We start from the raw sequence: 22572 nt of genomic DNA, 5'->3' as shown, positions 1-22572 counted from the left end.
TGTGTGTGTGTGTGTGTGTGTAAAATGTATTTTTAAGAATTTTTGATTATCCATACTTTTGCTGTTCCAAACTAGGCTATTGCTGGTCAACTGATGATGAAATAGAAAGGACTGTTCTTTAAATTACATAGTGATGGATGGCAACTGTCCAAGTGTTAACTCTCCCACTGTGCTGTTGCGTTGCCATAGGAAACAGAAAAGCCTCCAATTGGCTGCTTTCTACCCTTCCCGCTTTTACATTTAAGGCATTTAGCAGATGCTCTTATCCAGAGCGACTTATAACATTGCTATTTACTTAAGAAAAGCCTCAGCTAGTTTGAATAGACTAAACAGTGTCTGAACCCTATTAAGCCTCACCTCTGCATGCTCAATATCGACCCCCTCGTGTCATTGCAAAGGTTCTGAGAAGCTGGGAGGCCTGATGATTCTGGGGGTAAATGTACTCTTTAAGTGACCTCATTTAAGACAAGCTCAAAAGTTCAAATGGTTCAGACGGTCAATTTTCTGGATCCTAGGCTATACAGTATCTCAGCTTAGAGGTATATTCTGGATTCTAGCCTATACAGTATCATAGTATAGCGGTATCTTCTGAATTCTAGTCTAAACAGTATCTAAGCTGAGTAAACAGCGAGGCCCTTTTATAAGTCGCTCTGAACGAGAGTTTCTGCTAAATGTCTTAAATGTACATATAAATTGTAAGCTAAATTTAAGCATTGGTCCCTGCATGTTTTAATTGTGTTACAGTTCAATTCAGTGCGGTTTACAGTGGGTGGGTGCTTCCTCTTCATGTCACTCTGTTGAGAGGTGATGAATAATTCCCAGTCTTATGCTGTCGAGACTGCTCTGAGGTGGTCCCGTTTCACTATGGTCACAGACGATGTAACTGGTGCTCTGACGATACAATGGTCCTAGCCTGGGCTTCGACTGTGCTTAAAGAATTCGGCCGCTGATGTGAATCATCACACACATCCGTTAGACGTAAGACAGACATAACCAGATGTTTCATAACCAGGTTAAATCGCTGCCAGATGTGGAGAGAGGAAAGACTGGATCCTCACCAGCAAGGCTTCTGAAGGCATCTCCTTATATCTGTTCTGTTCCCTCTTCAAACCCTCATAGGTCATGAACTGCAGTGCAGCTTGGGTCGTTCCCACAAGCCCAGGCAAAAAGCCCTAAAGTGATGAATAAAACAGGATGAGCTTTATAAACACACACACACACACACACACACACACACACACACACACACACACACACACACACACACAAACACACAAACATACACAAACACACAAACATACACAAACACACAGCACAAACATTGCCTGGTTTAAAAACTAAGCATAGTACTTCAATACTATCAGTATTATCCTACAAAGTAAATGACAAGTTTATATAGTTATCAGTATTATCGTAATATCTGTATGGTTCTAGCTTAGGGTTCAGACACTGTTTCTGTCTCAACAGTATGTCATAGAGGGGATAGCAAAACCTCTACACTGAAACCAAGCTGCTGATGCGGTGTAGTGAGGTACACACATGACCTCTAGGGGTGGAGTGGGGAAATTACAGGTTTACAAAATCAAACACTGGAGGAACTCATTAGACAAGAAGAGCAACGACGATAGTATTAAACGTTTGATTTGACTTTCTGCAGCAGTGGCTCTCAGCTCCAGTTATGGAGACCCGTTGCCCGGCACAGTTTCAACTAGGGGTACACCAATCAGCCATAACTTTAAAACCACAATACCTAATATTGCGCTGCCAAAACACGGACCTCACAAGACCACAAGAAAGCGTTCTGCGGTATCTAGCACCAAGACGTTAGCAGCAGATCCAGATCCAAGTCCTTCCTAAGTTGTGAGATGGGGCCTCCATGGATCAGACTGGTTCAGACAGCACATTTTTTACAGATGCTTGATCAGACTGAGAACTGGGGAATTAGGAGGGCAATGTTTGGTAGGTACTAATGACTGCATACTGATTAAGACCCCACAGGACCTGCTGTTTTGGAGATGCTCTAACCCAGTCATTTGTTTTGGTACTTTTGTTATTTTAATAAGAGAATCAAGGTTATTAACTTGACTTGACTGTCAGTGGTTGTAATGTCACGGCTGGTCAGTGTATCCGCCAATGACGATGTGGATACATCAATATTTTAAGAAAAATAGGATTCAGAATCAGCTGGATTAGCACTGCAAAGAAACATTACACTTGTTGAAGCACTAGAAATGCTCTCTGTAAACGTCTTGCCATGTCTTGCCAACAAAGTCCAGTGCATACTGGGAAAGTGTCTCTCAATGTTTTAGCAAAGGGAGTAGAGCTTACCAGCATTCTTCGCAGGTCTGAGTTTTTTGTTAATTTTTCATCTACAAGTCCAAATTGACATTGAATGCATTGAAAAGACCCATATCTCACATTTTTCTTGCATTTTATGTTTGTCTTGAGGTCCATGACTAAAATTTGAGAGGCTTTATGTTCCAAAAACGATCCTAATCAATTTCTACATAAGCAGTTTCCACATTATCTCTCTTTATCCCCTCGAATTAAACAGACCGTTTCTGTTACTGCGCCTATAAGACTGATCTGTTTTCTGATTGGCTGCCCTGTGAAAACACTCCTGAGTGTGAAAACACTCCTGAGATCTGCAGTATGAATGGGTGGGGCTAAACTGCTGGTGTGCTGGGGCAGGGAACAGCTGAAACGGTCGGGAGCAGTGAGCCTCCATGCCTAGAGTGTAGAACCACTGCTCTACAGGAACAGACAGAACAGAAAGAGAGGAGTGGAGGTTAGTTTGAAATCTGTAGATGTACCCTGTATAATCCCGGGATACCCTCGTGACGGTATATTTTCACGAGGGCGTCCAGCATTCCCTTGTACTGCTTTCCGTCCGGCTCTGCATTGTACTGCAGCACCAGCCGGGTCTTTGTCACCCAGACCGGGTTGGTCAGGCAAAGCGTCAGAATGCCTGGAAACGCAGGGGAACATGGAACAGGGAGTCCAACACAAGGGCACCTTACACACCAACACTCGATAGAGTTCAGCCTAAAGCCCACTGACACTGTGCTAAGTGTCTGTGTGTGTGTGTGTGTGTGTGTGCGTGTGTGCGTGTGTGCGTGTGTGCGTGTTGCTCATAGGATCAGCGCTTCAGTGCCATTAGAAGCAAATACGACTAATCTAATAAACTCATATCATTTGACAGGATTATCATGATTGATTAAAGTGATAGTCTAGCTAATCTGACCAAATGTGGTTGATCAGTCAGTTTGCTTATTTAAGTGTAGACTGGAGCTACAAGGCTAATGGAGCTAACAAGCAATGGAAGCGTATACCCAATCAATTAGCATGACGCAAACCTTAAAAATAATCGATAAAACTGTAAATTTCATGCTGGTCTAAGCTGGTTGTTTTTTCTAGCAGGGTTGCAGCAATGTATGTAGATAAATGTGTGTCAGAAACCACATTACTGAACAACTCCTCAGAGTGTGTGGTGATGCAGTTAGGCATGCAGTTAGCACCATGTTAATTGGTGGGGGTATACGCTTCCAGTGCTGTAAGCTCCCTTACACTTGGTCTTAAATAGCAAGCAAGTGGAGTAGAACAACATGGCAAAGCCTTAAAGAAGAAGTGTACAGTAGAAACATCAAGCCTGTAAGTCGAAATGTAAATAAACAACAGACACATCAGCTTATACCCTCAGCCTTTAACAGCCAATCGGGAGTGAGTGTTATCTTAATTGAGAATTCATTTTTAAGATCCAAATATTTTAGCTACAAATTTAACATTGGTGTATATAAAATATACAGTTCATACTCTTAACGCAGGCCGCTTAGGGGCTACTGACTAGAATTCGATTGGTTGAATATTTCTTGTCATGAAAAAAAAAAACAGCGTATCCAACAAGCCTTGTGCAACTTTTACACAGCAATGAAAACCCAGCTTTCAGAAAGCAGTAATTCTACAGTCATTCAAATTGTGTTTTTATTGCTGTATAAAAGATGTACAAGGCTTGTTGGATACGCTGTTTTTTTTTCCTCCAGGGACAGCAACTTATTTTCTATTCATTGATAGAATAATAATCTATGAATGTTGGGCTTAGCTGGATCAGCTTCTTTAGATATGAAATAAAAAACAACATAAATGTGGCGTCAAGTTATTACTAAAGAACAGTACACTGAACTTCAAAAATGGTGGCCTCTCAAGGTCCTAAGGAAAGAAATCAAATGAAATATGATCATTATGCCTATAATCATTAGACGATACCGTTACTGCCCTCTGTTCTCTACCTCATGGACGAGTTTTTTAGCCAATTTTAGCCATTACTGATGTAAGGCGACTGGATTAAAGGAAAAGTTAGCGATCAATCAAATGAACATGACTGACCACTGCCCCCAATCAGCCAAGACATGTTTGATGTTTGCCGTGTAGTCCTTTAGCCCCCCCCCCCCCCCCCTTCTCCTCCCTGAGAGGAAGACCGATACGCCACACATGCCACATCCAAGATCTACCGTGACATGCCAGGGAAGTGTCACCGATCTCATATCCTGGCTTGCCGGTCTTGTGGCTCCTTATGTCCCTCCACGAGGTGCCAGTTCCTGCAAAGCCTTGAGGCTGCCTATACTGGAAACATAAAGCCTGCTCGTCAGGTCAAAACATAAACAAACTGCAGACCCATCAGCTTATACCTTCTCTCAGTCTTCAACTGCACATTGGGAGTCTTGTGGCTCTTGTGCCATCCATTGTAGGGGGTGCGAGGCTGCTTGGAGCAGTGGGGCCATTCCTTCATAGCTTCCGGGGGCTCGGAGAGGTGGTGGTGCACGTCAAAAAAAACATCAGTGCTGTCCTCCGTTTTTCTAAATCTTGTTTACGTAGATTTACGGCAGATTTTTGAAACAACTAAGTAATTTACAGGACGAGTGGTGACATATTGACGACGAGATGAGATTGATGACTGGACATTGTTTCCAGTTTCCAGTGTTTCCAATGCTCTGATGACTGCAGCTGGTGTAGACAACTTCACTCATTGTAATGGAAGGCTCCGGGTTTTGCTGTTGTTGCTCACTTGCTAGAGGTGGGAATCTTTAGGCACCTCATGGTCCTGTCATACGATTATAAACGATTATCACTGCAATCTAATGCTTCTTTTTTTGTATACAGGATTTTTTCTTCTCACTGTGTGACTCTACTTGGTACTTTTAAAGCAAAGTATCTGTAGTGATCCATCATGAATTTACTTCCATCAGCATTTATTAATAAAACAAAGCGATGGGAGCGATGTGGCAAGTCAGCTGGAGGGTGTGTAGGGCAACCCCTAGGTTGTGTCCAGTTTAAAAGGTAGTGACTTTGAACTCAAGAGCTCGCCGAGAGGCCAGGTTCAGCAACAGCTCAGCCATATCTGATGTCCATGCATCAGATATACACTCTACACGGTTTCGGTCTCTGAGAGTTTTGGGATCTCAACTCCAAAGTGCGCAACATAGGGCAAAAGCCATGATTTTCAACGACTGAATACGAACGCAAATCCTTGATTTTGTTGCTGCCAACCAGAGCCAAAGTGATTCCATGCGCTAGCTTTAAATAATACAGCATCTAAGAATCAACCCCCCCACCACCACTATCGATTGTGCTAATTGCTATCAGACGCAGTGTTAGCCTCGTAGCTCCAGAATAAACAGACTAGCTCTGAATAGTCTTATGCTGAAATTACACAAAGGTCTAAACCTACCAGCACCGTCAAACCCATCTATTAGTGCATGTGGCCAATGAAAAACTAATTCTATGATGCATCATGAGGACAAGTCATATAGCCCTGCAAATGATTCTAATTTGATTATAGATAACAGAAACTAATCAATCGAAATAATTCAAAAACAGCCTCGTTGTTTGATTGAGTGATGAGTTGAGCTATTGCTTTGGTGTGTTTGGAGTTGTTAGAGTCACAGGTGGACCCACTGCCTGTCACACACTGACCTGCCTCAGCTGCGGACACCAGGTGCTCCAACGCACTCAGCTCAGCCTGACGCCCCTCCTGGGTGTATGCCTTTATTGCATTGTAACTGTGGAGCAGACACACACACACACACACACACACACACACACACACACACACACACACACACACAAATATGAATGGAGCCATCCTGCATCCATCTTCATCATTTATTTGGCTGTTCTACAGACTGTGTGATGTTTGCTTCCAGAATTTGTTGGTATTTTATTCAATCTATTCCTCCCTCTACCAGTAAAACGTTGCTGGTGCCACTGGCTGCAACACAAACACAAGCCGAATGCACCATTAATCCACCCCTGTGCTTTACAGTTGGAGAGGTGCTCTTTTCATGACATTCCTCACCCCTTTTTCGTTGCGCAGTGTGGGAATTTATTCATTCTCATTTGTTCAATAATAGTCCTAATAGTCTCTGTCTCTCTCTTGATATGCCAACATAACAGACACTATAACCTCATTCTGACAGCTGGAGAGCAGCGGGAAAAAAAAACAACGTCATAATTCACTTCATGAATCACAGTCCTCTATTTTTTACTTAACTCTCTATTAAAATAGTTGGGTGATTCCCATGCACTTCTATTTCGGTCACCAACTCATTGAGCTGTAAATATCTCCTGTCTGTGCTGTTAAAATAGCTGTTGCATGTGCTGCGTAGGGTTACACATAGTTGAAGACAGAACTGGTTGGTGGAAGTGGTTGGTGTGGCGCAACAGATAATACCACTACCTGCTAGTGAGCTACCTCACCACGTGGGAGACTGGGGTTCAATTCCCAGTCTGGGTGACTATGCTGTGCTACACCAATAAGAGTCCTTGGGTAAGACTCCTAACACTACATTGGCCCACCTGTGTAATATGGGTAACCCTGTAAGTCGCTCTGGATAAGAGCGTCAGCTAAATGCCATTAATGTAAATGTAAATGTAATGTAACTGGAAAAGACGCTGAGAGGAGGCCTTGGCATGACGTTTAAACAACGTTAATATTTGGTTGAAATATGGTGGCAAGCTTTTTTTTGTTGTCCAGAAAAAGATACTCTTCTACGACCAAACCGTATGTGCCTCATTGGTCGGTGGTCCCGCACTGCTGCAAGAGCAGTCGTCAAAAGCAATGTCACGACAGAACGTTTTAGGCATCTCCTTCTTTGTCCAAGATGCAGATATATGAAGGCTTTGAACAGCAGCGATTCTGTTCAGAAAGACTAGTTTGCGTTTGTGCATGATGTTTTCACCACATTTTTTTTTTTTTTTTACAGTTTCAGGTTGTATTTGGGCTATATGTGGTCAGAAAGAGACGTCCAGTTTGGGAAATTTGGGTCAAATCAGACAAACTTAACACAGCCCAGTTTTCCATGAACAACAACTAGATTTAGCCCAAAAAACAACATTCATATGATGTCTAGTGATGGGTGGGTAAGAGTTATTGTGATATAAGATTAAGATTAGAAAATTGGTCAAAATCATCTTGTTTATTATAACAATACCTAATAAAAATCCCACTAACTTCAGATGCTAAAGGTACCTGTATGTTAAATGGGTGAGTGAAGCCATTTTAAGGACCCCTAAATAATGTAAAGAACTTTCTGACAACTTATTCACAACTTTACTAACCAACAGCACCCTCTGACCGCTCACTGCTGACTTTATGTTTATTTATGTTTATTCAAATGTATTTCAAGGTGAAAACACACTCACTGCTGAGATGTAAACACCGTTTACATTTTTCTTCAGTACTGTACACTGAAGAGGGTTAATGCACATTGTACACAGAAACTGTGAATATAAACCTTTAAAAGGTTGTAAACTAGACTGCTTATACCACCGAGGGACCGTTCTGCGCATCTTGGGGCAAATCTTATCCGCCTCATTCCTTCAGGGTTTTAGTGTTTAGTCTGTGCTCAGACTTGTTTTGAAATTCCTGTAGCATTCAATTTCAAAATGTGAAGAATTCTGATACATAACTCTCAGGGAAGTGCCTGAAGTGCAGTAAGCAGCAAGTCTCCCTGGGCCCCCTTACTGGAGACTTGGGCTACTTACAAGAGGAAGTAAAGCCCCCATGATGCTCCAGCACCCCAGATGTTGGGGGTCACGCCCTGGTAGAGCCCCCTGATGCCCTCCACCTGCCAGATGCTCTTCATGCAGTGCAGCATGCCTTCGTACTGTGGCCTGACCTTCAGCCCATCGCTGACTGTGATATGAGAGAGAGAGAGAGAGAGAGAGAGAGAGAGAGAGAGAGAGAGAGAGAGAGAGAGAGAGAGAGACACACAACACACAAAGGATGAAAAAACATAGTTGCTACTTGTGCACCTCTGGACAAATGACATGCCCATGTGACTACATCCTACAAAGAGACACACTTGTGCACAGTAATGCATAATTTATTATCATTATTTTGTAATAAATATAGCATGATTTGTTCTAATAGATTCATATAAATTAACCACATTTGTCACTTTTTGAAATACTGAAAGTAAAAGTATGAAATTTAGCAGATGAGTAAATCCATGAATAACTGGCATAGACAGTTCCTTCCTTTTATAGACATAGAAAGTTCCTCATCTCACATATACATACATACATACATACATACATATATATATATATATATATATATATATTTATTTATATCTGTAAAAACCCTGGCTAGCCCTCAGTCCTCTACCCATCAAAACTGGCCCGCGGTCCAGTACAGCTGTCCATTCGGCAACTGCGTTAGTAAGTCGGTCACTGGTAGACTTGCTTAGTCTGCATTGACGAGGTTGGCAGCTAGCTCTAGAATCAGCTGCTATGCTGGCTTGGACCTCCGGAAAAATGCTTTGCGTTAGGTGATATTGCCGGCTCGAAGTTCTCAGGCTCGGTGGTATGAAAATTCCTTGTTGCAGAACCTGCGCCACTAAAGGGGGCCACAGTAGCGCAGTAGCGCTTCACTTGCCTCCATCGTGTTATAGCGACCGTAATATAGCTGGTAATGAAGCACAGGATCAAAGGGCATCAAGAAAGGCAATTAATCATTAAGAATTGTTCGTTATTTTTAACGCTTTAATCTGTGATTCATTTATCCAAATGAACGTGTTAATTTGACAGCCCTTAATGACAGCCATTTCAACAGGGGTGCCCAAACATTTGTACATGACAGAATTTCCAAGCTATGCATTTACATCTACCTCTTAATATGTCTATTGGTTTGTACTTATGTCTTTAATTCTTAGTTTGTATGTGTTTAATTTATGTTGTATAGGTTTTTTTATATAGGTTTTTTTTAACAGCTTGTGTGTGTCAGTGGAGGATTAGCAAAGTAAGAATTTCATTGTACGGTGTACTTGCCTGTTTACTTTGCAACTTAAAAAACAAAACAAAAAAAAAAACTCTTGAATCATATTAGAAAATGTATTAAATTAATTTAATTACTTGCCTTACGAATGATAATCAGGGAATCCACATGTCAGTATAGCAAGCCTAAACCTTTGCAGATTTTTTTTTTATTATTATTATTATTACAGTTGACCATTATGACCATAATGCCATTTTACTAATATATAACTGCAATTTCCCTCCTGAGATCAATTAAGTATTCTGATTCTGAAGTAGCAGGCATGTCACACGTGCAGACAGAGCATCTGTATTTTGTCCAGGACTTCTTGCCGTCCACTTGGCAGGTCTGACATAGTACTAATTCTTCAGGATTTCTGTGTGGGAATTTTACCAGAGATTAGGGATGTACACAGAAGTCAGTGGTTCAGTGGGTTCACAAATCAGACTGGGTAGACTTCGATATGAGTTCCCATACAACAACGTGTGTGTGTGTGTGTGTGTGTGGGGGGGCATGAAACCCCTAAATGCATAATGCTAGGTTTCTTTTTTATTTATTTTAAACCGACCGAGCCTCACTTATCTGTCTTATATGTCTATACAATTTTGCCCCAGTGGGTTTTATATGAAGTATTTCCGTGTATTTTGGAAACTCTCTGCATAGTCATTACAGTTGAGCCTATGTTTGTCACGCTACACAATACAACAATGACTTTATTACTAATATAATCAAACCTGACATCCCTACAGGTGTTATTGTAATTGCTTTGCCAGTATTGCTTGTAAGGCACCCAGTAAAGCCCTGTGACTGCACACTCAGAGAATGCTGCATGTCAACACAGTCTGATATTTCAGCTGAATTACTTTTGGCAATAACAGTTGATGTCATGCATTTCATTAATGTGCAAATAATGTACACACTGGATTCCAGTAAATTCGATGCATCACTTTTCTCGGTGCAGGAAGGCCTGACGGTCCTACAAGCCAGCTCAAAATAAACTGAGCACATATGCTTTTGACAAACTGCACACTGGTCTCTCAAATACAAATAGCACCAAATTTGGCTGTGAAGGCAGGGGTTCAGGTATGAGTGGTGGGGGAAAAAAAGCCTAGGGGAACGTTCCCCTACAGTCCAACAGTATGGTCCAAGGCTTTAGGCCAAGAGCCTAGAGTAAGACTACAGTCAAACACCATGGTACAAAAATACAGTCCAGAATAGAATATGGGCCAAGCGTATAGTATAACACTGTACTCCAAGTGTTTTGCTTGGGTTCCAAAGCAAATGCAGTGGTAAACGGCTACAGTTCAAGCCAATGAACCAACAATATAGGTCCAAAACTACACCCTAGGAATTTAGCCCAAATATATGGTCAATAAAGTCTATGTACTAAGACTGTTATCTAGGAACATGATCGAAGACTTTAGTCCAGTTCAGGTGCTAATCAAAGACTATGATCCAAGCCTCAGGACCAACTTTTAGACATTAGACAATAGTCTAAATGAGTGATATAATAAAAACAGTATTAAAGACATTGATCTAAGAACATCCAAGACTCCGGTCCAAGCCTAATGTCCAAAACTGTGGCCTAGGACAACCACCTAAGACTAATATCAGACCGGTTTAAGACAACACTCTAAAACTATGGCCGTAGCAGGTGTTCCAATTTTTCAGGCAATAATCTGGGACTATGGTCTAACACTAATGCCTAAGTCTAAGGTCCAAGAAGCATGTAAGACCATGACTACAGTATAGCAAGTATTCAAGCGTATAGTCCAAATCAACGGCCCAGGCCTCCAGTTTTACTGAACTGGACTGGACTGACTAGAACGAGTCTATGGTTCAAACCCAAGTGTCCAAGTCTGTGGTCTAAGGCTATAATCCAAACCTATGGTCCAGGTCCATCCCTTTGATCAACACTATGGTCCAAGACTGTTGACTACAATCTGTTGACTACACCCCTGTCCAAAAAACCTATGGACAATGTCCATTGTTCAACTCTATGGTCTGAGCCTAGTGTTGGACTTGGTCCAAGCTTAACATCTAGGAATATGGGTCCAAGTCCAAGATTATGGTCCAATCTAATGTATATATGACTGTGGTCAACGTTTATTGGCTAAGAATAGGGTCCAATACTAATATTCCCAAGCCTATGGCCCAAGTTCAATGGAATGCAACAGTCCAGGACTATGGTCTAAGCCCAGGCCTAATGTCCACAGCTATGGCGCAGGGTTACGATTCAAGGCAACGGTGGAAGCACATCCAGAACTATGAGCCGAGGCTCTGAACCTAGACTAAGCCTGCCAGTGTTAACATGACTGCCTTGACCGATGTCTTTTCCCCAAGCTGTAAACACATAGCTAAGTAGGTCAAGACTGCTGTCCGCGCCTGCAGCTCGCGCGCTGCCAAGCCTTACCTGCAAAGCGGATCTTGACCAGATCGAGCGGGTGAAGCACCATCGTGGCTATGACACCCCCACTGAGCCCTGCTGCTAAATTTTCTAATCTGATGTGCTTCAGGAGGCTCGCTGGAGCAGGGAAGGGTGCCCTGGTAGAGTCCGAAGGAGGAGGGACGGGCAGGGCTGCTGCTGCAGCTGCTGCCCCGCCGTGTCGCTGTCTCGAAATAGCACTCATGGTTGTTTACTCGCTCTCGTCTCTGCCAGCGCCAGAGGAAGGACACTAGCTATAAAAATATCATTTATAAGCGCGGGTCCGCGTGTAAGCAACGATCATGTAACCATTAGCCTCGTATTATCACCACGCAGAGCTGAGGAGAGCATGACCTCCGCCGTACGGAGAACTACTTATGTTGTGCTGAGGAAGAAGGAGGACGAGGCAAGCCGTGTTTTCTTTTCCCACCCGTCTTCCGGAGCGCCCCGCCCTCCAGCGCTACGATTGGCTGTCACATCATGTCCCCAGGCGGTTCGCGCAAAGAGGATAATCTGTTAGCCAATCACCGCGCAGGATACGAGACGCCGTTAGTCAAAGCCACGGGTTTGGTCAATCCCAGCGCAGGAGGGCGGGCCCGTCGCGAAAACGGGTAGGAAAACGAAGAGGCGTGACGTCATGCCCTGGGGGGAGGGGCGTGGTTGCGAGTTAAAGCGACAGTAACTTTCCCCCAAAAAACATAAACAAGACTTACAGGCGCTGTGGGGAGGAACCCGGATGAAGGAGGAATTGAGGAGAAGGTTATATAATTTGCTAAATTATTATTATTATTTTTTTATGTTTCACCAGTGCAGTTTCAATTGAATATCATCACTAGATAAATAAATAAATAATGTATATTTAATTTATTTTTTAAATTATACACACATACATCAAACATAGAAAACCTCTCTGATAAAACAAATCAATGTCATTTTCACACACAGACACACAGTTGAAATAAAAGTATTCTACCTTTATTGCAAATTATTATTATTATTTATTAGCAATTTTTATACATTTTCAGTTTGCAATAAACCAATCAAACAAGATCAATTAGACTCAACTAATAGAACAAGTGCTTTCTCCAAATACAACACTAAATGCCCCTACTGTAGTCTCAGATTAATTCAACCCCATGAATAGAATCCCTCATAAGAGCACACAAGTCAAGTGGCAAATTAAGGGGTTCATTAGTTGCATCAGGTGTGCTTGAGATAAAACACATCACATACCTGGACCACCTAGGGGGTTTGTTGACGTTGGATTGCATGTTAAAAATATGGCCATAGCTCATAAGAGTTGTCCAGAAAGTTCATAGAAGAGATCATTGCCTTGCACAAACAAGGCAAAGTATACATAAAGATCATTCAGCAAAGCACTGAATGTTACTAGAGACACAGCTGGAAGTTCAAAGTTAAAGAAACACTGGCTACAAAACCCGGACGTGGCAGCTGCCACCAGATTCCCAAGGAGACAGGTGGTAAAAAACACTGGAGTGACTGCGAAATACCTTGCACAAGTTGGCTCCAATCTATCTCCAAAATGATAAGCCAAAATAAGAGTGATCAAACCTGTGAGTGACCTTTTTAAGGCCTCAGTGGTATGTCTGGAGGAGGACAAGTAAAGCATAGCATATGCTGAATAGAACGCACCCTGCCTACAGTGAAGCATGGTAGTGGCTCAGTGATGCTCTGGGGCTGCTTTACTTTCTCTGGCACTGGAAACCTGGAAGGGCAAGATGGATTCAATCAAATACCAGGCCTTCTGTGAGGAAAGTAAAGCTTGGGCATCATTTGACCTTTCAACAGGACAATGATCCCATGCATACCTCAAAGTCCATCAATGCTTGGTTTCAGAAGAAGTCCTAGAAGATTCTGAAGTGGCCGTCACAGTCGTCTGACACAAACCCCAAAGAAAATCTTTGGTGAATCTTTTGAAGAAGGGAGTTGCAGGAGCTAACCCAAGAACATTAGTGTGTTCTTGGGTTGCCATAACTGGGGGCCATAAACTGCCCATGAGGAATAGGCCAAAATTCTATAGGAACACTGCCAGAAGCTGGTGTCTGGCTATGCATCATGTTTGCAACAGATCATCACAGCAAAGGACGCTCTACTAAGTACTAAAGAAGCGTGTCAAGAAGGGGTTGGATAATTGTGAGACTGCAGTAGTCATTAAACATGGCATTTTCTACATGATGTATTATAGAGTGTTTTGCCTCCGCTATCTCAGTAAAATTGACTGAAGAGTAGACATTGGCTTTTATTCAAGAAATGTATCTAAAACATTGCATCAACCATATATAACATCAACATGGGGAAGGAAAGGAAGGTTTCATCATTCAAAGCATACCACATCATCTGTCAAACATGATGGAAGCACTGTTAAGGCATTGGCATGTATGGAACTGGGTCAATTATTCATTATTGATAATATGACTGCTGATAGAAATAAAGGGATGAACTCTCATGTGAGTGGAGCAATACTTTCTGCTATCGGCAAAATTGATAGGATGGCACTTTATGGTACATGGATATTGATGATGTGGACAATGGTCCAAAACAAAGCTTCTTAATGGAGATGATAAAGTCAATTGAGCAGGTAGAAAGATTCACAAACGAGTAGTAAATGAAGATGGCTGCTGTAAAGGCCTGGCAAAGCGTCTCTACAAAGGAAACTTAGCGGTTAGTGATGTTCATGCATTAAGGTAGCCATTAAATGCATGTTAGCTTGTTCAATTGCCTTTAAATCAGTGAAAATTGAGTAGCTGTGTTAAAAATGGCTGTAATTCCTAAACAGGTAATGTGACCATTTTGTTAAGCTCCGTGCTTTTTGAGCATAATTCAAATGTGTGAATTTTTACATGTCATAGAAACACATTTCTTACCAAAATAAGTGAAGTGAAAGCAATTGTGCTGATGCAGCATGTTGTCCATGTGCTGACACTGATACTTTTGAATCGTACATTCGAAACCTTCTTCAATCAGTGCGTATCTAAGTGTGATATTCTTTACTATTCTGCACATATTTACACATATAAGCGTAGGTCCCTCGAAATGTATGTGAGGTATGCTAATTTTCACCGGAAATGCTGAAAAGTTTTAGATTGCAGTGTTAAATGCTGAAATGTTGGTTAGGGGGTCTGAATGACGACCGAATGCAGCTCACACATAAGAGCGCATACAGGTTAGATTTTATACTAAATGGACATTGATTTTGATGGGACACGAGACACAGGCAGTTATATGAATACTTGGCTCACATGGGGGACTTCTTCTTTCCTCTTCCTACCTACCGCGGTGCAGCTCTGACCCATTCCCCCCCCCCCCCAACCCCCCCCCCCCCCCCCCCCCCACAGGCTGCGACAGCAGTAGCACACCTCCAGTGATTTCTCTGGGTGATAAATGCCTTAATGTAATGTTTTTAATGCTCTACTGCTCAAAAATAATGCAAAAATAACACAAAAAGAGACACAAAATTGTGTATTAGGGATGTGTGGGTGCTCTTTAGGCCTTGATGACCCCCTCATCTCAACACAGGGTCACAGTTATACACAGAGGGTCAAAAATCTACATACAGCACACCTAATAATTGCCTAAATGTCCCTTAGCAAGTTGCACCTTGATCAGATGCTTTTGGTAGCCATCATCAAAGGTCTGGAGAATTCTGGTTGGAAATGTGATCACTTTTATTGGCAAAATTAAATTCTAGAACAGACCCGACTTTTCAGAACATATTTTTGATAGGGTTCAGGCCAGGACTTTAGGGAGGTCCATTTCAAAAGCTTCATGTTAGCCTGTTTTGTCCATTCCACAACCAGCTTTGATGTGTGCTCAGAGTCATTGTCCTTTTGGACCCTTTGTGTCCAAATTTCAACAATCTAGCTGATGGTTATGCTGAAGAATTTCGCCCCAGAGCATGTTACTACCACCACCATGCTTAACAGTTGGTACGGTGTTCTTTTGTGAGCATTTTAGGGGCAGGGGCAGTAGCATTTTAGTCCATAGCCATGTAAAACGTGCTTGAGTGTAGACAGTGACTCCAGCAGCTTCCACTTCATAGCCAGCCTGTGCCTTGGTGGTTCTTGGGTTGGGTCTTCTTGGGTCCAAACCGTGGCAAAGTGGATAGACCGCTCAGGAACTTGTACTTACGTTCAGTTGTTTAAACCGAAGATCTTGGAATTTGCAATTCTTAAGACCTGGCTTGGAGAGACATTTCAGACTTCTATGACCATTCTTCTCAGATCTGCACTGAGGCACCTGAGGACCTCTAGAGAGTGGTGGTCAATCCAATAAGTGCTGTCAAACCAACCCTTTGTATGTGGGCATAGAGAAGCTACCAGCTGTAGTCAGTAATGATCACTAACAGGAAGTTTAGAGTTCCTGGATTTGACCTTCGGCACCACTGAGTGGGTGTATGTAAGTTTTTGGGCTCTGTGTTAATTTCTGAAAACCCCAAAATGAAAAATTGTCCACCACATTTTTCACTGCTGTTCAGTCCATTTTTAGTTTTCTCTGCCGTTTGAAGCCAGTAGCTGCTCTGTACACTGTGTGAATAACTCTGGATGAATAGACCAATAGAAATGCTCTAAATTACCTGAAATAAAGTCTTAATTTATTGCCTTTCAATTCAATGTTACATTCATATTTGCATTCTCCTGTAAAGTACATTGTTTTGGAGATTTGGAGATTTGGAGACATGGTTTTCACTGGACAGTAACGATTTGCTTTTTCTGGTACACTCATTCTGCACCAGAGAAAAAGAACAGGTTAAAGTGCTTGATATTTTGGGTCCATTTGAACCCTGTATGGATAAAGCACCTCAAAAGAATCCCTGTTTGTGTTACTTTAGGATGCAAGAATTGATTATCTATTCCTAGCATGTGTGCACATGATGACCCTGATGAAAACTGGGATTTTATTATTATCCCAAAACTGGGATAATAATAACTTTGCTAATAAAATGATCAAATTGGCCATCTTCATTTTGTTCATATTACAGAGTGTAACAATATGTCAGAGACACTGAAATCGTGACCTGCAACACAACAGGAGGTTCAAACGAATCTAAATAAGCTGCCTTCCTCATGATCTTCACTGCTGTCTATACTCCACTGCTGATCTCCACACTTGTTCCAGTCCCACAAGCTCTCTGCGGGGTTTAAATCTGACAATTTTGTTGCCATGAGATCACCGGAACGTCTTCACTCCTCAAGCCACTCCATCACTGGATGACATGGCATGGCTAATTTATCTACTATGGGGAGGTGGGAGAATATCCCAGAGCGAGAAATCCCACCTGGACATGAGGAGAACACACTAAACTTGAACCCACAACCCCAGTCCCATGGGAACCACCACCCTGAGTAAGAAGTGTCCATAAAGCTGAGTGGGTAACACCTTTAGGTGTGAATCCCAATGGCTCCATACTTCCTGTCCAATTCACTACACAACAGAAAGTCACGCAGCCTATGGCTGAATCTTTCTATTTGACATATTAATTCCATATTTTGGAATTTCCTAATCTATATATCTTAAGATTTACCCTATATAGCTTTTTAGTGAGTGTATTTGAGTTGAAGTCACAGAATTCACCTCTTCTAAGCAAATGACCAATTCACAGTGAGAGCTAGCCAGGCTAAAGTACAGCCTCCACCCAACAGGGTTAGTTTAACACAATGGCCGCGTTTCCACTGCAGGGCCGAACGGTTGGAGGGCTTAACGGCTTAGGCCTTTACATTTCCAGTACAGAAAATGCTGGAGAGTGTAGCGTAGTAAATTTTAGCATACTTGAGTCTATGGCTATGGCCTAATCCAACATCGCCAAGGTGGCATCTGCACGGCCCGGTTGACGGCTAGCTACCGCAACATTAGAATGCCGAGTCCGAGTCGCTCACTGTCTTCAAACGCAGACTGAAGACCCACCTCTTCAGAGAGTACTTGGGTGAAAAGCAGAGTGGTCACCTTATTGACTTGTGTTTAGTAGTGTCTTAACTTAGAGGTATCTTTGAATTTTAGCCTATTCAAACTAGCTGAGGTTTTTCTTAAGTAAATAGCAAAGTACTTTTGCAAGTCGCTCTGGATAAGAGCGTCTGCTAAATGCCTTAACTGTAAGTGTAAAATTAAAATAATTGAGGCCCACAAAGCAAGGGAAGGGTGTAATGACATATCGACGCATTTTCAGGTTGCCTAACATTCAGTTTACTTTAGGCTTGTGTTAAAGTAAGAGAAGAAAAGTTTAACAGACTTCACTTCCTGTGCTGATAGATGGTGGATGAACTAAGAGGATGTGAACATTAGAAGGACATTTCTTGTAATTAATTTACAGGTACGTAGGTAACAAGAGGAAATAAAAATGTACATTTATTGAACATTACATCAGGGTCAGTGTCATGCTATAGACAGAGCAGACAGTAGCTTAGGGTCTTTGCACTGACCAGGGCCTCTATGTTATTGACCTGCATTAATGAAAGGAGCAGATGAGAATTATTTTTCTTATTGGATACCTTGGTCAGGTTCAATAAGGAGGATGGTAGTCATGTGTAAGGTTAGCAGGCCCTCCCTTGTTTTGAAACCATAAACATGGGTCTTCACTAAACCCAGCTTTATGGATGTTTATGGAAAAGGTTACATCAATCCACTGTAAGTCAGATTATCTACAAAAGAAAGAAAATAGACATCACTGATACTCTCTCAAGGAGTCTCTGTCCAGCAAAAAACAATCCAAAGGTGTGAGAGATCATATTATGGGAAGTCACAAAGAACCCTTAGACACCCAAGGGCCTACACGGCTCTCCCACATTCAGTAATGTCAATCAATGTTCATGAGTCCACATCAGGCAAACATGGGACAGGAACAGTGTTCATGGCAGGTCAACGAGAAGGAAGCCACTACTCTTAAAAAAAATCCCACACAGATAAACAAGAAGCCCAGTGAATGAATGTTCAGTGGATCGGTGAAGACAAAATAGGTCTCTTTGGTTCAAATGAAAAGCATTATGTTTGGCAAAACCCAACACTGCATCCCATCATAACAAGTCAAGTCAAGTCAGATTGATTTGTATAGCGCTTTTTACAACCGTTGTCGTCGCAAAGCAGCTTTTAATTAGTAATAATTAGTCATTAATAAAAGACAAGAAGAAATAACGTAAGAAGGATCAAGCCAACGGCGACAGTTGCAAGGAAAAACTCCCTCAGAGCTGGAGGAAGAAATCTTGGGAGGAACCAAGACTCACAAGGGGGGACCCGACACTTCCTCCTCTGGTCAGAACTATTTAAACATTATTGATAAAAGTTACCAAACCAGATACAGCAGATAGTTAATAGTGGTGATATTAATAGTGGCAGATAGTTATGAGTCCATTTAGGTTTTAACATGGTCACTAAACAGGTAGCAGTGGTAGGAGGGTGAGCTGCTGGTCTGCTATGGGTGGTGGTGGGTGGGGGGCCTGATGGTCGGACTGGTAGGTGTCAGCTGGTCTGACGCAGGTAGAGGGGACCTCAGTGGGCAATCTTCCAGCAGGTCGGGCTGGGTGGCCATTTACTCAGAAAGCAATGGTCCAGCAGGAGAAATGCAACATTTTGAAATGGCAAAAAAAAAAAATCCACACTATAACGCACTATAAGACCAGCAACTCATGCAAGTAAGCCCACCAACACCACTTTCAAGAAGAAATAAGCCAAACTCCTCCAGCCCACTGTGCAGGATTGATCACCAGGAATATATATCTTAAGGATTTACAAACTTTCTGGTGGCACTATGCAGAGCCCACATAACCCATAAACATATACTACCCCATAAACATATACTAAGTTGAGGTACTAAGGTCAGGTTCATCTGGAGCAGGATTATAGCTACAGCTGGCTCTGTGTATGCATTTTACAAAGTTTTCAAAACAGAATGTATGTGACAATTTAATGTTCAGTTAAGAACAACAACAAAAAACAACACTTTTCAAACAGCCTTTGGACAGTCTAGGACAGTTTCTCCACATCTCAATATATATATATATATATATTGAGATGTGGAGAAACTGTCCTAGACTGTCCAAAGGCTGAGATTTGATCTCATAGTTTACCAACATAGGGTAAGGATTAAAGATTTATTTTTTCATTGAGTGGTCTGAAGTTTTGGTCATAAATCAATTTTTCCAAGGGAAGGAAAGTTGCTGCCTGAGCCGTTTGAGTGGAGAAGGCCTGTCCAATCAAACTAGGATACATTTTTTGCCAGAAATGAAAGCATTAGGAACAAAAACTGCCATCAGTAATGTGCTCTGTCCCTATTCCTTGAAGACACGGGGCAGGGCTCTTCTGCAGGGCTCTTCTGAAAATTAGCTGTGTACACTTACCAGAAAGTTTTTTTTTTTTTTTTTTTTTTTTACACAGGCGTAAAAAAAGGTATGTTATTAAATTTGTAATTTGAACTTTGTAAATGAATTAGTAGCATATAAAAATACAAGTGGGCTTATTTTTATTTTCGATTTTATTGCATTTTTTATTTTATTTTATTGATTTTTTTTTTATATTTAGTTATATTTTATTGACATTTTAAATGAATACTTCAAGACTTCAAAATCCGTGTGATTTACGATCAACCAGTGAAGTTGGCCATCAATTTAAGCCAAAAAATCAAGAAATGAATAAGAATGAATAAATATTACATAGCAGCATATTTGCGTTGCTTTTTTTAGAGTGTACACTAGTCGAATTATTTTGAATTCACTGAGGTAGCTGTACAGTACTTTTACCTCAGTGCAAACCCGTCAACCAAGCCGGAATACGGGTGGGACCCAAAAACCAAAAACCTGCACACCGCGGTAACTTCCGCTCTGCACCCCCACACACACACACACTCACACACACACACACTCCCCCTTCATGACCACCATCACGGGGCGTGGCTGATCTTTGTCCTACGTCAGAGCGTCGCCCCGCCTCCGAGGGCTCTCGGTCCGTTTCCCCCTTATTGCATCCATTTTTTCTGCATTGAAGAAATCTCCAAGAATTTATCAGGCACGAGAGGGGCAGGGGAGGACGCCGAGGGGTAGGGGGGGCTCAGAAAACCGCAGCGCGAGCATCAGACGACGCGGGGGAAAGGACCCTTCCACAGAGGGAGCCGCTATGGGTTAGACAGGACAGACCATGATTGCGAGCTAGAAGGCAAGGAAGCTTGATTTGTTTGCCCGCGGAACGGTGAGGCTGGCGGTGGCGGTGGCGGTGGCGGTGGCCGTGGCGGTGGCACCGGGTCCTGGCGCTGACGGTGCCCGGGGAAATGTGTGCGTGAAGCGTGCAGGGTCGGTGCGGAGCCCCGCTGCTGCTGCTGCTGCTGCTGCTGCTAGATGGGCTTTTATTTAATTGTTGAAGAGGAAACTGCTGAATTACACTGTGGTTCACTCTTGGTGTCGTTGGGTTTATGTGGGTACATTAATGGCTACGTTGGTGATCACCTATGCCTAAGTCAGGCAGGCAGGCAAGCAAGCAATGCAGGTGGCAGAGTAACCCTTTACCGAGCACCATTAAAGAGACTAGGCAGGGGGTGGCTGTGAACGTACAGCCGGAGAGGCTGTTAATGGTCTAATGTTATGCACCACAGGTGCCTATGGCCACCCCAGGAGCCCTGCTAGCTAGAGCTCCTGCTCTCTCCGCTGAAGCAGCCCGGCTGTAGACTCATTATGCAGTGTCTCTGTGGTTGAATGGACGTGTTTGACATGTTGTGGGCATCCATATGAGACTGCTTTTCTCTCCAGCAGCGTAAAGATGTCAGCTCCTCTCGGGCCCCGGGGCAGCCCGGCAGCCCCTCCGGACACGCCGGACCTGAGCCACCTCACCGAGGAGGAGCGAAAGATCATCCTCTCGGTCATGGATCGACAGAAGAAGGAAGAGGAGAAGGAGCAGTCCATGCTGAAGTGAGCCACCTCCTTGTTTCCCACTGCGGCTAAAGCCCAGAGCGTGCTAAGCTAGCGGCTAGCCCAGCCCCGGAGCCCCGGAGCCCGGGGATAAAGTTGGCTCCTGCTCGCCAGCTCCTCGGGCGACTTTTCCGCTCCAGCTTAAATGGCGTCAGGATGTGACTGCTGCACCGTTTAAGGTGGACTGGAAAATGGGAGCGGGGAGCTGGCGACCGAGAAGCCCCCTCACTCGCTAGCTTGTGCTGCAGTGCTGCTCGGGAAAGCTGGGCTGGCTTTTGGGCTCGATAGTTTAGCCTCTAGAAATCCAGTGGTGCTGCTTACGTGGGGTGAGCACAGCAGACACACAGCCAGTCTGAACATGACACAGGCGTGTGGGCGTTTCGGCAAACGTCAAAAGCCCCACAGTGCTGCTGCTGCTGGTGGTGGTGGTGGTGGTGGTGGACGGGGGGGGGGGCTTTTTTAGCTTTTACTCTTTGCATCGTGATTATTGCTCTGCAGGGTGTTTGCTAATGCCAGTGCGGTCTCGTTGGCCGCTTTAATGGCCAGTGACACCGGCTGGCTCTGCTCCTTTCGCGTCCTAGCCTGGGTTGGGTTAGCTCTGGGCGCCATCTTCGGCAAAGAGAAGTAAGGAGGGGGGAAAGTGAGAGAGAGAGAGAGAGAGAGAGAGAGAGAGAGAAAACACACACACACACACACAGATACACACACACACACATCCCAAGCTGCCTTTTTTTGTGCCATTCACGTTTTCACGGCTCCTGCTGAATGAAGCGTTCGCCTGGCACGCGGTCGCATGATCGTGCGCGCGCCTCTAATAAGCGGTGTGCGCGCGCGTCGGGACGGCCTTCCCCTTACTTCATGTGTTTTCAGCACCACGCCGCTGTCCACTCGCTCTGGAGGTGCTGATCTTAGGCAGACCTTAGAAACCGCGC

General features: G+C 43.2%; 2 protein-coding genes across 9 annotated transcripts in view; one reads left to right on the top strand and one right to left on the bottom strand.

The window, feature by feature from the left end:
• Positions 1-22572, bottom strand: part of slc25a32a (solute carrier family 25 member 32a) — a 58511-nt gene that overhangs the window by 6815 nt on the left and 29124 nt on the right. Inside the window, exons 1-5 of one of the 2 annotated variants that reach the window (XM_072675656.1) lie at positions 11727-12155; positions 8041-8191; positions 5971-6056; positions 2814-2968; positions 1059-1172 (exon numbers count right to left, since the gene is read on the bottom strand). In XM_072675656.1, coding sequence (XP_072531757.1) covers positions 1059-1172; positions 2814-2968; positions 5971-6056; positions 8041-8191; positions 11727-11943 — 723 coding nt within the window. In that variant the 5' untranslated portion in view covers positions 11944-12155. Of the gene's footprint in view, positions 1-1058; positions 1173-2813; positions 2969-5970; positions 6057-8040; positions 8192-11726; positions 12156-22572 lie in introns of those variants that run through there. The other variant, XM_072675657.1, reaches the window with a different exon arrangement.
• rims2b (regulating synaptic membrane exocytosis 2b) overlaps positions 20806-22572 on the top strand; it is a 151009-nt gene continuing 149242 nt past the window's right edge. For 6 of the 7 annotated variants that reach the window (XM_072675652.1, XM_072675648.1, XM_072675653.1 and 3 more), the window contains exons 1-2: positions 20806-20894; positions 21485-21640. In XM_072675652.1, coding sequence (XP_072531753.1) covers positions 21492-21640 — 149 coding nt within the window. In that variant the 5' untranslated portion in view covers positions 20806-20894; positions 21485-21491. Of the gene's footprint in view, positions 20895-21481; positions 21641-22572 lie in introns of all 7 variants that reach the window. The other variant, XM_072675647.1, reaches the window with a different exon arrangement.

The sequence above is a fragment of the Salminus brasiliensis genome, chromosome 3 (assembly GCF_030463535.1).
Source record: "Salminus brasiliensis chromosome 3, fSalBra1.hap2, whole genome shotgun sequence".
Lineage (NCBI taxonomy): Eukaryota > Metazoa > Chordata > Actinopteri > Characiformes > Bryconidae > Salminus > Salminus brasiliensis.
The sequence above is the reverse complement of the archived record's forward strand: the minus strand, read 5'-3'. Positions and strand labels throughout refer to the sequence as shown.